The following is a 21,052-nucleotide window of genomic DNA, read 5'->3' as shown; positions in this document are numbered from 1 at the left end:
ACAAAGCCATTCCTGCAGCAGCAACGGCCGGTCGGGGCGCCCGCGAAATTTGGCCGTTACTGCGCCACATCAGACCCCGTCCCGTCCTCCTCCTCACAAAGCGTGTCCGGCCCCCACCCATCTGCGGCACTGTCCCCACGGGCCTGCCCTCCGCTGTAGCTGACATGCGGGGTCAGGATCCTGACCCACTCGTTGGTGGCGGGGGCGAGCTTTATCGGGGTTTGCCTGTTTCTTTCCCGTTGTCCCAAACCCTCGCTCGCTGCGTCCCGGAGGTGGGAAAGCCGACCAGTCGTTACGCGCACGGACGTCACTGACAGGTGGGTTCGGATCGTTAGCCGCAGCAGTGCAGCACGCATGTACAAAAGACCGCCTCGTCACTGACAAGTCGGGACGGGATGGGTGCGCCAGCGCCACCCCGCCTTGTGGCGCCCCGAGATCGTGTTGCAGCCGTTGGATTCCTGACATGCGCAGCGTGATCGGTGCTACGGCCACCGGCTCAACGCGCTGCTCCCGAAGAGGGAGCTTTTCCGCCAAATCTATTTATCGCGCCAGTGATATATGGCAGCCACATCGTAGAAGCAGCGTGCCCTTCTCCGGTTCATCTTCTTCCTCCGGACAGGGGAGGGGGCGCTACCCAGCGAGCAACGGGGAGGGGGAGTGGGGCGGGAATGGGTGGTAGCTGGGCGGAGCGGCCGCCGGCGAGGTCATCGACGGCCGGGGTGGTGGCGGGAGGCGGCAGAGCTTTAGAGTTTTGGGTTGCTGGGGGCTGGGGCGGGCTCCATGGCTGTCGGACATAGAGGAGAGGGCCGGGGGCGGCGGCGGTTCGCCTGGCGGACGCCGATCGGGCAGGGTAGGACCTCCGGTGGGCGGAGGCCGGCGGCTGGGGCGAGAGAAGGCTGCAGCGGTGGTGGATCGACGGCGCGGCGGCGAGATTGGTTAGCGTGGTGGTGGCCGCCGGAGCCAGGGAGATGGTCGACGGCGGGGGCAGCCGGGGGTGCTCGCCTCTGCGATGGGTCGGTCTAATCTCGCATAGTGCGAGGAATAGACACCCCAGCTTTTCCGCTGACACGTGGGTCATGCACTTTCCGGCCCACACGTCAGTGGGATTTGCGACGTCGGAGGGTACCCAGCTGCTTCGGCCCCATGGTGGGCTCCCCCGCCCGTTGGGCCCCGCCCCGCTTTTGTACAAAAGACCCTCCTTTTCTGTATTCTCATATTTATAACCCGAACTTGCCACCAGACATTGACACCGCGCTGCCTGCCTCCACTCCGCTTCCTTCCTTTCCTTCCATCTCTTCTTCCCCCTTCCACTTCCTGGGTCCTGGTTTGCTCTTCTTGGAATCCTTCTCGGGTTCAGGCAGATTGGAAGTTGCAGTGAAGGCGGTGGGTGCCTTGCTTCTTACCCGTTGGGGAGAGGGACGGAGCAGTTGGAGAGCGATAAAGATTGCAGCGACAGGGGAGACCTGCAGGGCTGCAAGTTCTTTCGGGGGGCTTGTCTTGCGGCAACATGAAGAAGCTGCTCTTCGTCTTCTTCCTCTTCCTGCTAGGCGTCGCAGCAGTTCATGGTGAAGATGGTAAGGTTCCTCGTGCCCTCTCTTTTGATCTGCAATTCTGTTCTGATTTGGATGTGTCTGTTCTTGGCTCTGGATGCATGGATCGATCTCCACGTTCTTGCTCATTGCCTCACATCTCTGCGGTGGTGCTGCCAGCTTTGAGTCTGTAGGCTTGTTTTCTTGTTGCGATCTTGGAGCATACGCAGTGCGATTAAGACAGTTGATTGAGTGATGTCCCTTTCCCTTCGGATTAAGTTTGTCGTCTTGTGGTCTGCCTATCTGTTCTTCCTGTCTTCCATAGTTCCATTACCAGTCTGTTTACCAATAGATTAAGGCTGTGTGTTTAGTTCCAGCGGAATTTTTTTTACATTGGAATCTTGCTAATTTGGAGTACTAAATGAAGTCTATTTACAAAACTTTTTGCACGGATGAATTGTAAATCGCGAGACGAATCTAATGATGCTAATTAGTCTATGATTAATTAATAATTAGTGGATGATTACTGTAGCATCGCCGTTGCAAATCATGGCTTAATTAGCCTCATTAGATTCGTCTCGCGATTTACAGCCCATCCATACAAAAAGTTTTGTAAATAAACTTCATTTAGTACTCCATGCATGTGTCGAAATATTCAATGTGATATTTTTTTTTGTGTTTACGAGGTTTACGGGTAAAATTTAAACAGAGCCTAATGTCAACAAACACCTAAGCATTAAGCATTGGGGGCTAGTAATGTTTAAAACGACCTTGTTCAGATACGGATAGAGAAACTAGGTCCTGTTTAGATTTTTACTCGTAAATCTGTAAACGCAAAAAAAACGTCACATTGAATGTTATGACACATGTATGGAGTACTAAATAAAATCTATTTACAAAACTTTTTGCATGGATTGGTTGTAAATCGCGAGACAAATCTAATGAACTTAGTTAATCTATGATTTGCAACAGTGATACTACAGTATCATTCGTTAATTATGGATTAATCATAGATTAATTAGCACCATTAAATTCGTCTCGCATTTACAATCCATTTATATAAAAAGTTTATAAATAGACTTTATTTAGTACTTTAAATTAGTAAGATTCCAACACAAAATTTTTACATATAAACAACTAAACACAGCCTAGTTTACCGGCAGGTCACTTTTGGGGCTTGGATTTGACTGGAAATCCTGCCCCCTATGCTCTGCTTGTCCGCTTCGTTCTCCATGGGATTCCTTCCTTCACCAGGTTCTCGACCCTTGCTCCCTTCACGTGCGCCACTTTTTATATGGGTTTATGCGTTCTGGCAGGAATATCGACTGTCATTATCATATTAATCAACCTGGTCCTGGATTAAGATTTACTTGCTGCCAAGGGAAGGGATACTAGGAGTACTCTTGGCTAGTTGCTCTAGCAACGGCTAAACCGATGAACGGCTGTTACCCAGCTTTCCTTTTGCTCTGCGGAAAGCTTGCAGCAGGTTGCTAGCATGAATCTCTGATCACTTTGTGCATAAGTTTACCCAGAAGAGGGTACGCTCCGAGTTTGCACAATGCCTCTCATCTTTAGTACTAGCATCAGCCTTTTCAGGGCCCTACATGTCTGCCCCAGTTGCCCACCTTTTTCACCATGCTCCAACTGATCTCAGTGCCATCCCTCGTAGTGAGAGTAATCACTGGCTCCAGCAGTGTGGCATGGCTGGATTCGGTGTTCATCATGAGCTGCGCTCTGTTAATGACTCCATGATTAGCACCACGGATCACCTGCTGATTGGCCTGCGAGCTTCACAACCAGGCCCCGTTTGGGAGGGCTCCTGCCGGCTCCGGCGGAGCCACTTAAACCTGGCTCCAGAGCATTAGCGCCGTGCGTCAGTGAGGGAGAAGAAAATAGAGAAGCGAAGCCATTCCTGTGGACAGTATTGCTACAGTGTTCTATGCAGCGGAGCCGGAGCCGCCGGAGCCCTCCAAAACAGCCCCAATAACTAGTGCTGCGTCCCGCAGTGTACCGTTTGACAGCCGGGTGGTCGCCGTTTCCGGGACCACCTGTCAGCGGCCCGGCCCCACGCCAATAAAACAAGTCACGTCCTCCGCGGACGCGGCACAGCTCCTCCGCAAGTGCAGCGGCCGGCGGGCATCACTGGTTCACTGTGGCCACCGCACAGAGCCCAGGATTTGGCGTGGCCGGTATGGCGCATGGTGGCATGGCGCGGCGTGGGGGCTCCTGTTTCCAACGTCTTTCTCCGTACCCAGTTGCCCTGTCTTCTGCTTTACAGCTAGCTTGGCGTCCTGTCCCAAATCTCGATTTCTCTTTTTCGCGCTTTTCTTCAATGTGAAAACTGATTGTATCCTGCATCTGGTCCTCTGGCTGTGTTTAGTTCCCATGGAAAAACACTGTAGCATTGAAAAAAATAATGTAGCACACTGTAACACATTTCGTTTGTTTGTGGTAAATATTGTCCTACCATGACCTAACTAGGCTCAAAAGATTTGTCTCGTAGCGTACATCAAAACTATACAATTAGTTTTTTTATTTACCTACATTTAGTACTCCATGCATGGATCACATGCTATATTTAATGTTTCGATGTGATTTCGATGTGATGGAAAGTTTGGAGTTTTGTGGGAAGTGAACACAGCCTCTGTTGTTTGTACTGTAGCATGCTACTGTACTAGTTTAAATTTTTTTTTCTTTTTTGCTCAACAACTTTGCTCAAAAGAATGTCTTTTTGGTACCTGGATTTATGCACTTCCTGTCTTTTGCATTAATCAAACTAGCAAGGAGGACCGTGCAAATGGTGCGGGTACCTAGCATCTTTTATGCTGACATTTGAGTTTTTTACTTTAAAATAAATATTTTATATTTTAATATAAATATAATTTTTAATTGTTGGTTAGCTACGTAAATTTTTATTTTAAATTATGGTGATAAATTATTCTTGGGCTTTAAAAAGATCTAGATAAGTGTCTACTATAATTAGAATTTATTTTTGAATTTGAATCGAAACATTAATAAGAATTGGATGCGACCTCTCAAGTCAAGTATCTAAATATCTCTTTTATTTTCTTTGTTCTTCAAGCTCCAATTGCTACATCACCATACATACGGTTCCTCTTGTCTCATAGTTGCAGCACTTTTTCCTCACCAGGAATTGTGCACCATCACCAACAATTTTATTGTTACGCTTGCAAAAAAAACTCTCTTCTAGACACTTCACATTTGCAGTCTGGACCTTCCCAAACACCCAATTGCAGTTCTATCATTTATCATTTGTTCTCAAAATTTTTAGTTCTCGGACAACCATTGATCACAATTTTACACAGGAAGGCATCACCGTCTCACTGATTTTAATTATTATTAGTGGTAATCACCATACCTCAATGGCAATGACAGTGTAGACTAAGTTAGGGTGATAGTCGTTCCAACAACTGTGTTGGGATCGTGTTGTGATTATGATGTAGTGCTATCATTTGATTCTTATCTCTATAACTGGTTATCATTGCGCTTTCTAAGTTTAGCGACTCTCATCGTTTTGTATATTGGAGTCTTTTCTCAGTTATGGTTGTTTTCCTTCAATCTCTTACGTATTTATTTTCTATTTGCTCCTATGAAGATACACTTTTTCTTAGCGAAGCGAACCTATAATTCGTAGTTGACATCACCTTCTCAAAATAATATGACTAATCCTGCCTTTTTTCTCTCTCCCCCTTTGTGTTGGTAATATTTTTTCCCTATAAGTTTTTGTTAATAAGTTATGGTGATTTTATCCATGGTTGTCTTGATTCTCTCTAAATTGCACACTATTCTATTTTCTTTTAGTTTAGAATTACTCCCCAAAAGCTAGACTGCCAGCAATCTAATTACAGTTAGAGTCACTTCTTTGCGGCATCACCATCCGCAGTGGTGTTTGAGATATTAACAATATGATGAAAGGCACACCTAGGCTCAGCAGACGCTATTGTCTAGCTGCTACTTAGCTACCAATCCAAACTGAATTATTTGCAACATTTATTCTTCATTTATTTGCTGATAGCTTGATTAGAAAAAAGCATGCATCTTTGCACTATTCTTCAAATTTACAATTTAGTAAATTGTAACACTCGTGTTTTATTTCATATGTTTTTTTCACATTGAGTTGTTTGATGTTGCACCCGCATGTGAAGGTCTTTAGCTTAATGCTTCCAGTCCAGATGTTGGTGTTATTTTTTAGCAAATGCAGATGTTGGTGTTGACATCCAAAATTGGCACAGTTTAGGTTTGCTGGACAATCTGGATAGACCGGTCAGACCTGTCATATAAACTGGTCATATCGGTCAAGACAATTTTGTCAAATTGAATTTATCATTGTGTAGATCTCATCTAGACGATCAAAATGCATATATAGAACGTCCAATTTGGAGTCCGGATGAGAAAGTTATGCCATCAGGAAGATCTGCTCCGCGGTCTGAATCGGTCAGACCGGTCCAGGGCAGTCAGACCGGTCGAACTGGTCTGAAACGCCCAATTCGAGTTATGAGTTGTATTTTGACACGAGATCTGTTAGGGTTTCGACTCTTAATGGGTACAGACGACCTCCCCGCCCTACATATATGAAGGGTCACGTCCGATTGTGGGTAATCCCAAATGATTCACAAATTTAACATTTACTTTTTACCTCTAAACTCTCTATATATAAAGGGCCATGCCCGATTGACACATTTATCTTTTACTTTTTACCTCTAAAAACTCTAGCTTTTCCAACACCATCTGTTGTTCTTCGCTCGTCTCTACGGCGTTTGATTGTGTTCTAAGTGGCCTGCCGATCTCAGAGCAACCCTAGCTCCATTAGCTCCGATGGGGTACCCCTCTTGAGCTCGTGGTTCTAGGTTTTTTGCCATCTCCCAGGAGCACTAGTCTGACTCGTCTGCATAACCGGTCTGACCGGTCTGCGCAGAGAGGCTGCTGGTGCTGATCATTTCTAACGCATTCGAGTGTGTGATCAGATTTTGAGTCAACAGTTAGACATCGCTATCTGGTGAGTTCCTCTTATCATAAAGGTGACAATTTTTATGTAGTTTGTTGTTTTCTGCGACACCAACAATACTCATGCAAGACTATACCTATGTGGTAAATTGAATATAACAGCATCAAAATAAGGTGCACCAGTAGTGGTTGTGCCCGAAGATGTGGAAGTGCTAATAGGGTGAGATGGGTGCCCTATTCTTTGAGCACATTATTGTGATCATCGGAGTGGATGCATATGACACTTTGGTTACACCATTGTCATATCTCTATTTCCTGCTACTTTGCTGAATCACTGGAACCACAAGCTCAGGAGGGGTACCCCGTCGGAGCTGAATAGGTGGACAGAGTGATGGCTCCGTATTTTTGCCGGCCAGCCATATGCATGCCATATATAGATGGAGATGCATGAATACATTTTATCAACTGGCTATTGCCACTGCATATGTAGATCAAATGTAGAGAATTATTGGCTAGGCTAGTGCTAACAACTCCAATGAGACAACAATATGTGTTTTGTCTTAACTTACAGTCTACTTTGAACACTTTTGCAATGGGGTTTCCAAGCTGTATGGTTCAATGTATAATTTTCTAGCTTTTCTCCTATGCATTTACTTGCAATTCCACGGCATCAAAGCCTGCTAAGATATAGTAGCTTTTGCATTGGGGTTTCCAAGCGGTATGGTTCGATGTATAATTTTCTAGCTTTTCTCCTATGCATTTACTTGCAATTCCGCGGCATTGAAGCTTGTTAAGATATAGTAGCGGGTGATATTGATAAAGAAAATAATGGTAGGTGATATCTAGTCCTATTTCTCCTCAATATGGAAAGTAATCTAATTAGAAAATAAATTTATATAATTGCATGCCTCCTCTCTCGTCATCAACGTAGAATGTAATCTAATTAGGAAATAATATGTACACGATTTCTAATCTCTCTTCTATTGTTGTAACGGACATGTATCTTTTATTTTTATTTTCCTAATTCATAAATATTTAGTAAGACATCTTAGGTTAGTCTATATATTTATTAGTTTTATTTGACATAGACTCTTTAGATTAATCTAGAGTGTTAGATCTTCATAAAATCCAACGGTTATATCCTTTTTTTTGGATTAACGTGAGAATTTCTATACCCTCTCGGCGAACATGGTGACTTTTCTTCTATTGTTGTAACGGACATGTACCTTTTATTTTTATTTTCCTAATTCATAAATATTTAGTAAGACATCTTATATTAGTCTATATATTTATTAGTTTTATTTGACATAGACTCTTTAGATTAATCTAGAGCGTTAGATCTTCATAAAATCCAACGGTTATATCTTTCTCTTTTTTAATTAACGTGAGAATTTTTATACCCTTTCGGTGAACATGGTGACTTCTTTTAACACTATTGTATTAATATAATAGATGAAAACAAAAGGAAATTATGCACATCTGATACTGTGATGCCGATGGTTCGTGACATCCTTGTTACCGCGGTAAAATTATGCTCACCTGATAGTACTTTGATGCTGATGGTTTGCGACAGGAAATCAGGCGGTGTTTAGTTAGTAAAAATTTTTGGTTCAAAGGTCACATCGATTGTTTGACGAGATGTCGGGAGAATTTTTCAGGCATTAATTTAAAAACTAATTTCAGAACTCACCGCGAGACGAATTTTTTGAGGCCTTTGACCGCATCATTAGCACATGTGGGTTACTATAGCACTTATGGCTAATCACGCACTAACTAGGCTCAAAAGATTCGTCTCATCGTGTACATCTAAACAGTGCAATTAGTTTTGTTGTTTAACTACTTTTAATGTTCCATGCATGTGTTCAAAAAGGAGACAAAAATTTGGCCAAAAAATTTTGGGAACTAAACGGCCACTCAATTTCGTGACATGCTTGTTACCGCGGTAAATTTTCTGACATTTTGACCTCTCTAATATTGGTTTGTTTCTGATGGCGTGCAGGTGCGTACATCGGCGTGAACATTGGCACGGCCATGTCGTCGGTGCCGGCGCCGACGCAGATCACGACGCTGCTCCGCTCGCAGAACATCCGCCACGTCCGGCTCTACGACGCCGACCCGGCGATGCTGGCAGCGCTCGCGAACACCGGCATCCGCGTCATCGTCTCGGTGCCCAACGAGCAGCTGCTCGCCATCGGCAACTCCAACGCCACGGCGGCCAACTGGGTGGCGCGCAACGTGGCCGCGCACTTCCCCGCCGTCAACATCACGGCCATCGCCGTGGGGTCCGAGGTGCTCTCCGCGCAGCCCAACGCCGCGCCGCTGCTCATGCCAGCCATGCGCTACCTCCAGAACGCGCTGGTGGCCGCGGCGCTGGACCGGTACATCAAGATCTCCACGCCGCACTCCTCGTCCATCATCCTCGACTCCTTCCCGCCGTCCCAGGCCTTCTTCAACCGGTCGCTGGACAACGTGCTCGTGCCGATGCTCAAGTTCCTGCAGTCCACGGGGTCGCCGCTCATGCTCAACGTGTACCCCTACTACGACTACATGCGCTCCAACGGCGTCATCCCGCTGGACTACGCGCTGTTCCGGCCGCTGCCGCCGAACAAGGAGGCCGTGGACGCCAACACCCTGCTGCACTACACCAACGTCTTCGACGCCGTCGTGGACGCCGCCTACTTCGCCATGTTGTACCTCAACGTCACCAACGTGCCGGTGATGGTGACCGAGACCGGGTGGCCGCACAAGGGCGATCCCTCCTCCGAGCCCGACGCGACCCCTGACAACGCCGACACCTACAACAGCAACCTCATCCGGCACGTGATGAACAGCACCGGCACGCCGAAGCACCCCGGTGTGGCCGTGCCGACCTACATCTACGAGCTGTACGACGAGGACACCCGGCCGGGGTCGACATCGGAGAAGTACTGGGGCCTGTTCGACATGAACGGCATCCCTGCGTACACCCTGCATCTGACGGGCTCCGGCGTGCTGCTGGCCAACGACACGACGAACCAGACCTACTGCGTGGCGCGGGAGGGCGCGGACCCGAAGATGCTGCAGGCGGCGCTGGACTGGGCGTGCGGCCCCGGCAAGGTGGACTGCTCCGCGCTGACGCAGGGGCAGCCGTGCTACGAGCCGGACACCGTGGAGGCGCACGCGACGTACGCCTTCAACGCCTACTACCACGGCACGGGGATGGGCTCCGGGACGTGCTACTTCAGCGGTGTCGCGGTGATCACGACGACCGACCCAAGTAAGACCGAGATCGCTCAGGAACAACCGTTGAATTCAGCTATTGCCATCTGTTGATCCACATGCTTATACTTATTCTGTGCCGGCTGTTCTGTTTCTGCAGGTCATGGATCTTGCGTCTACGCTGGGAAGAACGGGTCAGCGTTGCTGAACGGCACCTCGCTGGCGCCGTCGTCCAACTCCACGGAGGGTGGCTCCGGTGCGCACCGGGCGATCGGCGACGTCTCAGCTCTCACCCGCGTCGTCTCCGCCGTGCTGCTCTTGAGCGTCCTCCTGTTGTAGAGAGGCTGTAGTTTGTAGTTCTAGGCACCCGCAATCATGCAGAGACTTGCAGAGGAGTTAGGCGTTGACGAGAGGGATGATTCTTTTTGCTGTCGAGTGGGATTTGGCCTGGGTGTTGGTTTGTGGAGGGGACTATTGTCACTCCGAATGGAATGGGATGTGCTTCTGTTGGTCTTGCATCCGCCAGCCTTCTGTTTTGGTTGGGGACAGAGGGGGGAATTGGCGAGAAGCCCAGCGATGGCTCCGTTGTGCATCTTTCTAATTTCCTTTTGATGGCCGGTTGGATGCGATGAACGAACGGAAAATGTTCAGGGTTCAGCAGAGGTTGTACTCCACATGCAACAGCTTTGTTCGCATGCTGTCCCTGAAGCGAACAGATCAGTGTAAAGCTGTGCTCCAATTCCCCGACGCGCAAGGGTTGAAAATCTGAAAATCATGCTTTCCCTCAGGACTTGTACTGAAATCAACGTAGTACCGTCATTCAGGCTTCGGCCTCCAAATTAAGAGCCAACAAAAAAGCAACGGCAGCTACCAAGTAACTTATGGGATTAGATTTTTTTTTTTTCATGTGAGATTAAGATATTTCGCTGATGAAGTTCTTGGAGAAGAACTGGAAACGAGTTTGTAGATTTGTCCCTCGCAAGAAAAAAAAAAGATTTTGTAGATTTGTCCAATTCTTACAGAGAGGAAGATGGGACAGGCCCATCGCCACCAATGACCATGAGGCCTCCAAGCCAACTGTTAAACTGCATCGACTTGGGCCGAAAACAACGATATCTTGGCCCATGAAGCCTGTATGGGTATAAATGTAATTGGCTCTAGCAGCCGTGCGCACGCCCTAGCCAAGACCCTATATAATGATGCCGTAGATCATGTTCATCTTTCGTCCTCGGCGCCGCCATCCTCATCTCTTTGCCTTCATCCTCGTCTCCAAGCTCCAGGCGTCGCTGCTGTTTTTTTGCTTTCGTTTTAATTTGGTTTCGTTTCCTCTTGAGGTTCGTTTTGCTGAGCACTCTTCGGGTTTGAAAGATCTGTCGCCCGGGTCGCTGCTGAGCGGATTCGAGGCTTTCGTTTGCGAAGAGATGCCAGATCATACCTATGGACCTCTGGACATGCGGCTTCTTCCGATGGATTGCCGCATTTTCTCGTAGGTCCAACAGATCGCTTCTTTTCTGATTGATCATGAGGTTTATTCCATTTGATTCAAAAGGCTTTTTATAACTGGTCGATCTGATATTGTGCCCGGATGATAAATTGATGGCTCGATGATGACTATTTTTGCTTTAACCACACTGAAACAAAGGCCGGAGGAAGGGTTCCTTCAGCCTTACCTTTGCGTTACGGTCTAAAATCGTAGCGATTCCTCGTGAAATCTCGCTCTTTTGCTGAAGAACTCTTTGCAAGAGGACGAGGTAGAAGGAATCGTTAAGATTGTGGAGCGTGGTAACGGTGAGGTTGAAGGGCTCTTCCGATGGATCTTGGCTTGTGGAAAAACCTGGCCTTTTACTGAGAGCCTGACTCTTCTGTGCGCAATCGATCCTGCTTTCGACGTCTCCGAATATGCTAGTGTGCCATTGTATGGATGTTTTTAATAGTTTAGATTGGATGTTACCTTCTTTGGCGAATCGTGCTACTTGGAGAATTTGAGGATGATGATATGATATTGTCGCCCCAGTCTTAGGATCCGCTCTTATCGCGGGCTCTTTGCTGATTGACACATGTTAATCTGACTCGATGCCTATCGAATAAACTTGTAGTGTTAGTTTTTTCTTGAATATTTCTAAGTTAATATTTATGAAACTTGGATGGAAGTGAGGACCCTTTCCCCAGCTGATCGACTATGATTAAGCTGTGCGCACATGTAATCCCTCATCCTCGGATGAGGATTCAAGCCAGAAAACTGATCCATCTAACATTGTTAAATCTTTTCTATAAGGATTTTCCATTTCTTAGATCTGTTTTTCTCCCTTGTTTGATTTTTGAGACATCGATTGGAAGGGACGATCCTTTCCCCAGATGATCGACTATGATTATAATGTGCGCCATTGTGATGCCTTCTCGTTTGAGGAGGATTCCAAGCCAGAGATCTGATCCATGTGACTATCTTTCATACGTGTTTTCTGGTTTTTGTGCCCTGTTTTTTTTGTTAAACGTCTCGTGGAACGGAAGGTACGGTAAACAATTTCGCACTACTGCCAACCGGAATGTGTTATGACGACTTCGAAATCGGTCCCGACTTATTTACATAACAATCTGAATCTTTTTCTCTGAACGTAATTAGTAGCTGTAACAAGGCTATATTATTAGTAAAATTATAAAAATGACAATTTATGAAAAAATGACTTCATTCTGAAAATCAGTCTTCTATCTTATCCTCTAAAGCACAAAGTTTTTTTTTCCTACGGCCACCCAGCACATCTGACCCCTGTGAGGAGCGCCATCCTTTTGCACCCATAAAATCGTCCACAGAAAACTGCATCTCAGCTTGGAAGGCTTCAACGCCATTCAACGGTCTGTGTTTTAAGGATTCGCCAGCATCAACGCGACCCCCCGCTCCCCCGCCCGCGCCGCCGCAACGCCCGCGGTTCGAACCCCCTCTTTCCTCTTTTTTTTTCCTCCCCTCTCTTCTCTTTTTTCCGCCGAGAGCATCGGCGCGGCGGGCGCTAGGGCCGGTGCCCAGATCTCCCCCTCCCTCTTCGTTCGCCCGCGTCGCTTGCTCGCGCCGCCCGTCGCGGCCGCCCACGCCCGCATCAGCCGCCACCGCGCTCTCTGGCGTACGCGCAGAGGGCGCCGCTCGCCCGTGCCGGAAGGTGCGGAGGTTGAAGCGGGCGCCTCCTGCGCGGGTGCGCCACACGTTTCCGGCCACCGCAGGCCGCGTGCCTCCCTCCCCTCTGGCGACGGCCGATGGGGATCGGACAGCTCGTGCGGCTCCGGCTTCCCAGCAGCGACTGGTCGTCAGCCGCCGCACTGCAGGTCGAGGCCGCGCGGGGTCGCCGCCGAGCCACGCGCTCCTCCGTGGCACGGCCACATTCACATGCAGTTTTTCGCGTTCTAGGCTCGATTTCTTAAATATAAGCTTTTGGTTGGTTTGATTCGTGCAAAGACATGTGTTGATGCTACTCCATGAGTGAATTTGATTGAATCAACACGAGCGCGAAGAATCGAACCAATTTCGTTTTGGGGACAAAAACTGCATTCTTGCACGTGATCTGAAATTCCCGGAGTTTGAGTTCGAATTGAGAAATGACTCTTTTGGGATATCTTACCCATAGTCACAAAGTTCCTGGATAGACCGGGTCGAGGAATGGGGTCGAGGGTCGAGAGTCGTCATTTTATAAAATTGTGGTACGAAGGGGGTATACATCTATGGAACGATAAATTATTATGTGGGACGCGACCCTGATTCATCGGGTCGATATCTTCGGGTCGATAAAGACAAAAACTATATATGTGCTACTAATGAAGAAACTAATCTGCACAAGCATATAAGAAACATATAAAAAAGTACATTTAGACCATGCTACACGTACTCAGCTCATTGTCTAACAAAAACCACACCAATCCACTGTCCTTTACCTCCTTATTCCAATTAAATCTGCTAACAATGGGGCTGCGACCCCTTTCAAACCGGAACACGATCCAACCTTGAATGGGACACTGACCCTCTTCGACCCCGACCCTCGAATCGGAACGACGATCCCGGTCGAGGGACGAGGCATCGACCCCGAATCCTGTGACTATGATCTTACCAACTCCATGGAGATCACCGGAGCTCACCGCCGTCTGGAGGATCGGCCACTGGCCAGTGCCTCTGGAACCGCTGCTACGCCGGTGTCTACACGGCAGCGCAGGGGTTCGAGAGTGGGGCCCTGACCTTGCTGACTTCATCACTGCCTTCCTGGGTATAGTGCTTGCTTTTACTTTCCCATACTTGTTGTGCAATGTAGTATAGATTGAAGTTGAATTTTTTGCTTCTATAGAGATTTGGTACTTTAGTGCATGGATGGGGAGAGACTGTTGACCATGTGGTTGCCATAGATTACTGGTCGCAAAATCTATCTAGAGAATTGGTCTGCACTGAGAAATAGATATCCTCACCGGATAGGATGATGGCAAAGTTTGTCAGGTGAATGTTTTGGTTGTGTGCTATCGGGTTGATTATCCTTCCAAAATTAGTTGCTCTTCAAGGTGGAACTGTCATCTGGCCATGGTGCCTCCTTACTTGTAATGTTGAAACGTGATTGCCAAAATATTAGACATTATATCCGTGTGCTTCATGATGACAGAAAAATGCTTGTGCAGAATGCACTTTGGCAATACTATGTAGTAAGCCAGTAGCTAATTGCTAACCGTTATGTGAGAGGAGCTTATGATTGTTATTTCTATAATTCTATGTCTGCTGTTAAGATGGCAAGAGTATTTCCTAATTTTGAGTACGAGGCATAATTAAACTGCAAAGTTCAACAAATTAACTTCCTTTGCTTGTTTTTATATTGATTGTGTAACTTCCTAAGGTGAATATCTGATCTTCATTCGCTCTGATGAAGAAAGCTACAGAAAGAGGATACTCCGGCTGTTGACTTCAGTGTATTCCACAATCAGCATTCCTGATGTGGCTCCTTCATGGGGATGAGTGAGGAGGATGCTATGAACTGTATGTTTCTCAATCAACCCAGTTTTGTTTTCAATCTCAGTATGGTTGTTCCAACAGACTCAGTGGACTTTTTTCTGTTCTAACCTCCCTGATGCGCTTGCGATTTCGTCAAGTTCCTCCACTAGCTACACCCATCTTGCAACAACCGCATCCCAATTTTATTTGAACTGTGCTATACTTTGTCATACTATGCATTCCGATTGTACTGCCTATTTGAACTGTGCTATAATGCAAAGGAAGAAGCTATCAGGGATTCAGGGCCTAACAAATACATAAATGGGAAAATTATGTATGTATTTTCTAATTTACTTATATATGTAGTTAAGTAGATTGGTACTTTTATTGTTGATAATTTGATACCTGCTGCTATGTTACTGAATACTCTCAAGTTTTAATAATAAATTGATTCATAGCTGGTTTTTTGTGTGCAAATTCTGGACTTGGAGAAGGAGAACTCGAGAATGGTAGGTTGATCGGTTATATCAGCTCAAGCCAATAAGCTATTCATATGGTGGCATATGGCAGCGGAGGGGCGTCGCCAGGACCGTGGGACGGCGGCGCGACAGGAGGATGACCGGGTGCGGCGACGCGAGGGAGGACAGGCATCGCGAGGACCAGGTGACGGCGGCGCAGTGGGACGGGTAACTCGGTGGGGGTGGGGGCTCGGAACACGAGGAGGTGGCTGGAGAGGGGCGCACGGTGGTGGGGCGGGTTGGCATGGCTCTGGCGAGCAATCCGGCTACCTATTCTCTAGAATAGATTTCTGCTACTACCTCTTTTGTGATTTAGTTTAGCAGGAAACTAATATGCTTATGGCTATTATCAAGATATAAGGATAACAGGGAATTTTTTTCAGTTCTTGCAAGGTTATTATTTCTATTGCGTGTCGAACATTATTATTGGGGTTTGCTTGCACAAATTCTTGGAACATCATCAAATTATGATTATTTTATAAGTGATGGCGAGGGTTGTAATGCACGGCAGCAGAGCAACGGCGGCGAGGGGAATGCTTCAATCTAGAGATCAGGCTTCTGCTTGTACATGCTTTTGTTGGAGAATAATCAAAGTCGTGCCATGTTGTTGCTTTTGTCAGGCTTCTTGTTGTTGATGATATGTAGTTCTGTTAAGCTGTGTACTTATCTCTCTCATTTGCTCAAGTTGACAAAAAGAGACTGATGTAACGCACTTGTTTTGGACTATAGATCATGTGTTGGTTTTTGTATGTCTGAAATTTAGTCGTAGTGTTAGCACGAGCTTACTTACTATACTAATAGGACTCCGAAAGACGGGTGCAATTGTATTTGTTAGATGGAAAGCTGGGCTCAAATAGCTCATGAGACCTCGGATCATCCTACGAAGTCCAGTCATGTGCTGTCGCTGGCCCATCCAGGCCATCATTCTGAAAAAAGTTCAATGTGCGCTGTCCCTGGTCCATCCAGCCCATCTTCAGCTGTTCAGCTACGAGACCTCGGAACATCTGCATGGTTCCTTGGCTAGGTCTAGTTTGGTTAGAAAACTAAGCCAACATAAAGTTAGCCAGGCTTAACCAGTACAATACGTCTGTGTTTGGTTGGGTGGCTAGCAGTAGGTCTGTGTTGTCCGGTTTGTGTTTGGTTGGCTGTAGATATTGGTAGAGTGACCTTGCATTCAATGTTGGTGAAATTACCACCCTTTTCTCTGTTCTTCTCTCCCACTCTGGTGAATTGGTCAACGTGCGTCTCCACCTCCTTACTCCCTCCGCCCAAGCTCCGTCCAAGCCGCGCCGCCCCCTCCTTCCTCCATCCTCCCCCTCCCTCCCGAGCTCCCTCCGGTAGCGGCGGCGGCCGGATCCGCGCCCTCCCGAGCTCCCTCCCTCGGCGGCGCGGAGGAGGCCCGAAGTTTGGCCGGCGAGGCGACCTGGTGCTTGTGGAGCTCCGTCGCGGCCCTTCCCTCCCTCGATTCGACGCGGTGGCGCCCTCCGGCCGGCCCAGGCGCTCGCCGCTGCGTGTAGGGCTGCCCGCACGGGAGCGGGGAGACACGTCGATCTGCCGGCCGCGGTGCGACGCAAGCTGCGGGACGGGAGCGGCAGCACGGACGCGAGGCGGAACGGCCGCGGCTTGTGGGATTCGACCTGGCTGGAGCTCCGACCGGATATGCGCGGGGCCTCGCTGCACGTCCTTGCCGCGCTCTCCCTCGCCGCGCCCTCTGTCGCGTGTCCTCGCCGCGCGTCCTCGCCCTGCTGCGGGACTCTCCCGCGGCGGGCGGCGCAACCTCGACGTCGGGGCTCCGAAGGTGTCGGAGGTCGTCGATGAGCGTCCGGCGCTGCTGGCCACGAGCGGCGCAACAGAGGGGGAAGATGCGAGAGAGATGGAGGTGAGCAGAACGAGGGGATGGCCAGCCTGAGTGCAAGCCACCCTGCACTAGCTGGATATGCTCGATTTGGGCATTTTCAGCAATACAGCCTGGGAGAGCACTTTTGCACTAGTGAAGCCAGGCTTAAAGGCCTATACAGGGATCCAATCATTCGTGGGCTGCATTGCGCAAGCCTGACTAGGGCCTAAGCCACCCATCCAATCACATCCTTAGTCGTCAACGGAAACTGGCCGAGATGGTCACAGCAGAAAATATCGCAACCAGACTCCTGACTTTTGACTTGGGTGTGTTTTGATTTTTTTGGCGTAAATTTTTGAAAGAGAATCTTACTATTTCGAAGCACTAAATAAAATATATTTACAAATTTCTTTTGCACGGATGGGTTGTAAATTGCGAGAAGAATCTAAGGAGTCTAATTAATTCATGATTAGCAGACGGTTACTGTAGCATCGCTGTTACAAATCATGAATTAAGTAGGTTCATTAGATTCATCTTGCAATTTACAACTCATCCGTGCAAAAAAAAATTATAAATAGATTTTATTTAGTATTATATGCATATGTTCAAACATTGGGTGTGATGTTTTTGGGTATAAAATTTTAGGATATAAGCAAAATCTTTATCCAGTGGGAGAAAGAGAGCAGGACAAAATGCTGCTGGTCATCTACTCATCTGCACGCATCGCGCTTCTCTTGGACTAGCCTATTTATTACCCACGGCGACATGCAAATGCAAGGCAACGCCAACCACCAGCAATCAGCGAATCACCCATGGTCATTGTTCCGGCCACGTCACGGGCAACGCAATTAAAACCGTTAGCTAGTTTGCTTTGAACCGGCGTGGCCACTCTATGGAGGCATGGACGATGCTACACCACCACCATTACTCGTGGGATTGGATTGCCATCCAAAATTCAAAAGAAGAAATCCAATTGATGTCCAATTAAATAAAGTATCCATCCAATTCAATCCTAATAATTAGTTTTCAACATTCAATTCAATCCAATCCAGCTCCCCTTAATCCAAATCCATCCAATATAATCCAAATCCAAATTCGTTGCCGGCAAAGAAGCTGCACTGCCTTCCTACCAGCTTGCCTGCCCGCAGCTCGCCGGCTCACACCGCCCACACCGGCCGCCGCTGTTGGACCTCGACACCTCCGCCTGTGGCTCGCCTACTCGCACTGGTTTCTGCTCGCCCGTAGCGCTGCCGCTCGCCAGCCTCCGTCCGCGGCTCGCCGGCCGTATTACGCAGGTGGCCTTGAAGCAGTAGTAAGCACCACCGAAGCCAAGCTAGCACTAGCAATGAGGTGGGTAGTAGTAGCAGCAGTGACGCGGCTGGTAGCACGAACGCGGTGCGCAAGGGTAGTACTTGGCCGGCGGCCAGTACGAGCGCGGCGGCGGCGGCCTTGGCCTCGGCGGGTATGCCGTGGCCGCGGCGGCCACCACCAGCGTCAAGGCTAGCAACGAATGGATCCTCGACTGCACCACCCATGGCAGCGACATCTACTGCAGCACCTCGCACTGCTGCACCAGGGACGGGCCCGCCGCACCAAGGGTCCGCCGACTCCTTTGCTTGCTGCTCGATCCCCCCACCAAAGACGCACGGTGGCGAGGGAGAGAAGTTCGTGCGGCTAGCTCTGTCCAGCGCTCTCTTCTCTGTGATCCAACAATATTTGGATTAACTTCTAATTTTTATCCTGTAGAATCCAATCCTATTTGATCAAAAGTAAATGGATATCCATATCCAACTTGATCCAAATCCAACAAAAGATAAGTACCAAAATCCAATTGGATTTGGATCACGTCCAATCCATTCCCAGGAGTAACCACCATGCATTCGTTCGAGGGGACGGCCCAGCGTCCTACCAGTGTTTGTTTCGCGGTTTGATGGCGGAGCAACTCAGCACAAGCCGACCTGGGGAGGATCTCTCTGTCTCTGATCCGATCGACACTGCTGCGCTTGCTCCGCCGGTCAGGAACCCGCGCACCGCGGCGCCGGCGTGGAGAGCTTGCCAAGGTGGGATGGGATTCGTCATTGGGTTTCAGCCGACGATCGGCCTCATCACCGTCGTCGTCGTCCATATGTGACGTTGCTGCATTGGGCTCCACCTCCTCTCACATACTTTGACTAGATTTGTAGATAGTATATGCAATATTTACATCTATAAATAAATTTATTAAAAAACTAGATTCAAATATCTATCTAATGATATCAATTATGTATTATAAATATTAATCCTTTTTTATAGAAAATTAATCAAACTTGTTTCTTGAGAAGTGAGAACGACGAATATATAGGGATGCTTGAGTGGTTTGAAGCTGAGGTCTTTCTCATTTTTTTATTTTTATTTTGACTAATTTTTGAAAAATAATAGAAAATTAAAAAAAATCAATTTTGTTAAACTTTACATAAGTAGATATGCGCAGTGAACAAATTATATGATATATTTTAGTACAAATGTTTTGCTGTCGCTTTAGATATATAACTTTTTTGTAATTAATTTATAGTTACAGTCTCTGTCGTCTATGATGAAATTTTTTATGGTGGGGTAATCATTATATGATTGAGATGTAGTAAAATTTTTATGATTATTGTATCATGTATAACTGATTTATTGATTTATCTAGATTTATCTATAGATTCGTTTAGATTTATCTAAAGTTTCATGGACTCGGCCTCCATGCAAGGCAACGGCCAACCAGCAGCAATCAAGCCAATCACCCATGGTGATTGTTCCAGCCATTTTCTCCCGCGGTCACGACACGGGCAACGCAATTAAGGCCGTAAGCCAAGCTAGTTTGATTTGAACCGGCGTGGCCACTACATGGAGGCATGGACGCTACACGCCTACACTACCACCATGCATTCGAGGGGACGGCCCGGCGGTCGACGGCCGACCTGTGTTTGTTTCGCGGTTTGATGGTTTAGCAACACAGCACTAGGCCGCACTAGCCGACCTGTTGGATCTCTCTGTCTTTGATCCGATCGACGCCGCGGCGCTCTAGGCGCCGGCGCGGAGAGCTTGCCGAGGTGGGATTCGTCATTGGGTTTCACCCGACGTTCCGGCCGGAATCATCGGCAACATTTTCTCTGATGATGATGACCTGTTGGCCGAATATCGCCAAGGTTTTTGTTGCTGTTAGTACATTATTGATTGAGCGGGGACGAGCGAGAGGAGGACGCAGACGTTCGTCAACGCGGGATGAAGAAATATCCGCCCGCAAGCAAAGGGATAACGCCGAACGATGATGCGTAATGGACAAACCTTGGTACCCAAATTGATGTCCATGGCGACATGTAACCAACCGTAATAACTATAAAGCGGTGGTGATAGCTTCGTGCCACAGACAGCCTGCAGATGATGGAAAAGGTCAAAGCAGATACAAGGTCGCAGCGCAGGTGGATGCTGCGGCTACTGTAAAGTGAAGAATACGACATATCATTTGCTGCATTGGGTCCCATCTCTTCTCATGTACAGTATACGTACTAGCTCAACGAAAGTAATGAAACGATGCTGCATCTGTTGGAGGTAGGGGTGGTAATGGGCCATGGCCCTAATGGTCTCTTCACAGCCCAATAAAACCCTTAAAATTTTTAGTTCAAAAATACATATATTTAGAGCCCGGCCCTTTTAGGGCCCGATCCTTAAATTTTCTAGTTCAAAATGTTGGGCCCTTTACCACCCCTAGTTGGAGGCCTCGGTACAAATGTAAGTCCATACCCCGAAAGTGCTTTTGAGATTGGACATTATAGTGAAAACGAAATTGGATGATTAATTTGAATTGTGAACGTTTGCATCAATCTTGAGGCAGATTGATTATTTGGATGTAAGAAAATCCAAGTAGTCACTCGTTTTTCTCTATCGACACCTTAGTTTCTTCTCAGTAAATGTATGTATTAGATTTCAATAGTTAAACTTCACAACTTTCTTATTAAAAAAACTTCATAACTTTTGGAATTAATCAAATTATATATATATATATATATATATATATTCTTATAGTGTATAAAAA

The 21,052-nt window shown here is 47.4% G+C and overlaps 1 protein-coding gene, 1 long non-coding RNA gene and 3 other non-coding genes across 9 annotated transcripts; all 5 read left to right on the top strand.

The window, feature by feature from the left end:
- Positions 1–1,102: 1,102 nt before the first annotated feature.
- On the top strand, positions 1,103–10,284 carry LOC120692057 (glucan endo-1,3-beta-glucosidase 3-like). 3 transcript variants are annotated; one of them, XM_039975267.1, is made up of 4 exons: positions 1,103–1,574; positions 2,693–2,783; positions 8,494–9,750; positions 9,853–10,284. In XM_039975267.1, the coding sequence occupies exons 2-4, from the start codon at positions 2,735–2,737 to the stop codon at positions 10,029–10,031; spliced, it is 1,485 nt and encodes a 494-aa protein (XP_039831201.1). In that variant the 5' UTR covers positions 1,103–1,574; positions 2,693–2,734; the 3' UTR covers positions 10,032–10,284. The 3 variants fall into 3 exon arrangements, with proteins under 3 accessions (XP_039831201.1, XP_039831199.1, XP_039831198.1); XM_039975265.1 differs by having other exon boundaries at positions 2,682–2,783; XM_039975264.1 differs by lacking the exon at positions 2,693–2,783 and having other exon boundaries at positions 1,122–1,574.
- A 1,392-nt stretch (positions 10,285–11,676) lies between these two features.
- Positions 11,677–11,764, top strand: LOC120693687. Its single transcript, XR_005683143.1, has one exon. It is a non-coding gene; the product is annotated as a small nucleolar RNA U31b (small nucleolar RNA).
- Positions 11,765–11,836: 72 nt separating this feature from the next.
- Positions 11,837–11,940, top strand: LOC120693643. The gene has a single exon (XR_005683100.1). It is a non-coding gene; the product is annotated as a small nucleolar RNA Z103 (small nucleolar RNA).
- An 82-nt stretch (positions 11,941–12,022) lies between these two features.
- On the top strand, positions 12,023–12,127 carry LOC120693642. Its single transcript, XR_005683099.1, has one exon. It is a non-coding gene; the product is annotated as a small nucleolar RNA Z103 (small nucleolar RNA).
- A 1,648-nt stretch (positions 12,128–13,775) lies between these two features.
- LOC120692059 lies at positions 13,776–15,550 on the top strand. Of its 3 annotated transcripts, none has more exons than XR_005682471.1 (2): positions 13,776–14,685; positions 15,211–15,550. It is a non-coding gene; the product is annotated as an uncharacterized LOC120692059 (long non-coding RNA). The 3 variants fall into 3 exon arrangements; XR_005682470.1 differs by having other exon boundaries at positions 15,135–15,550; XR_005682469.1 differs by having other exon boundaries at positions 15,132–15,550.
- The last annotated feature ends 5,502 nt before the right edge of the window (positions 15,551–21,052 follow it).

This window comes from Panicum virgatum, chromosome 9N (genome assembly GCF_016808335.1).
Source record: "Panicum virgatum strain AP13 chromosome 9N, P.virgatum_v5, whole genome shotgun sequence".
Taxonomy (NCBI): Eukaryota; Viridiplantae; Streptophyta; class Magnoliopsida; order Poales; family Poaceae; genus Panicum; species Panicum virgatum.
Note: the sequence above shows the minus strand (reverse complement) of the source record. Positions and strands in the feature narration are given on the sequence as shown.

Coding starts and splice junctions, on each gene's coding strand:
- LOC120692057 (XM_039975264.1), top strand. CDS start 1,508: ATGAAGAAGCTGCTCTTCGTCTTCTTCCTCTTCCTGCTAGGCGTCGCA. Junction 1,575..8,493: donor AGCAGTTCATGGTGAAGATG/GTAAGGTTCCTC, acceptor GATGGCGTGCAG/GTGCGTACATCGGCGTGAAC. Junction 9,751..9,852: donor GATCACGACGACCGACCCAA/GTAAGACCGAGA, acceptor CTGTTTCTGCAG/GTCATGGATCTTGCGTCTAC.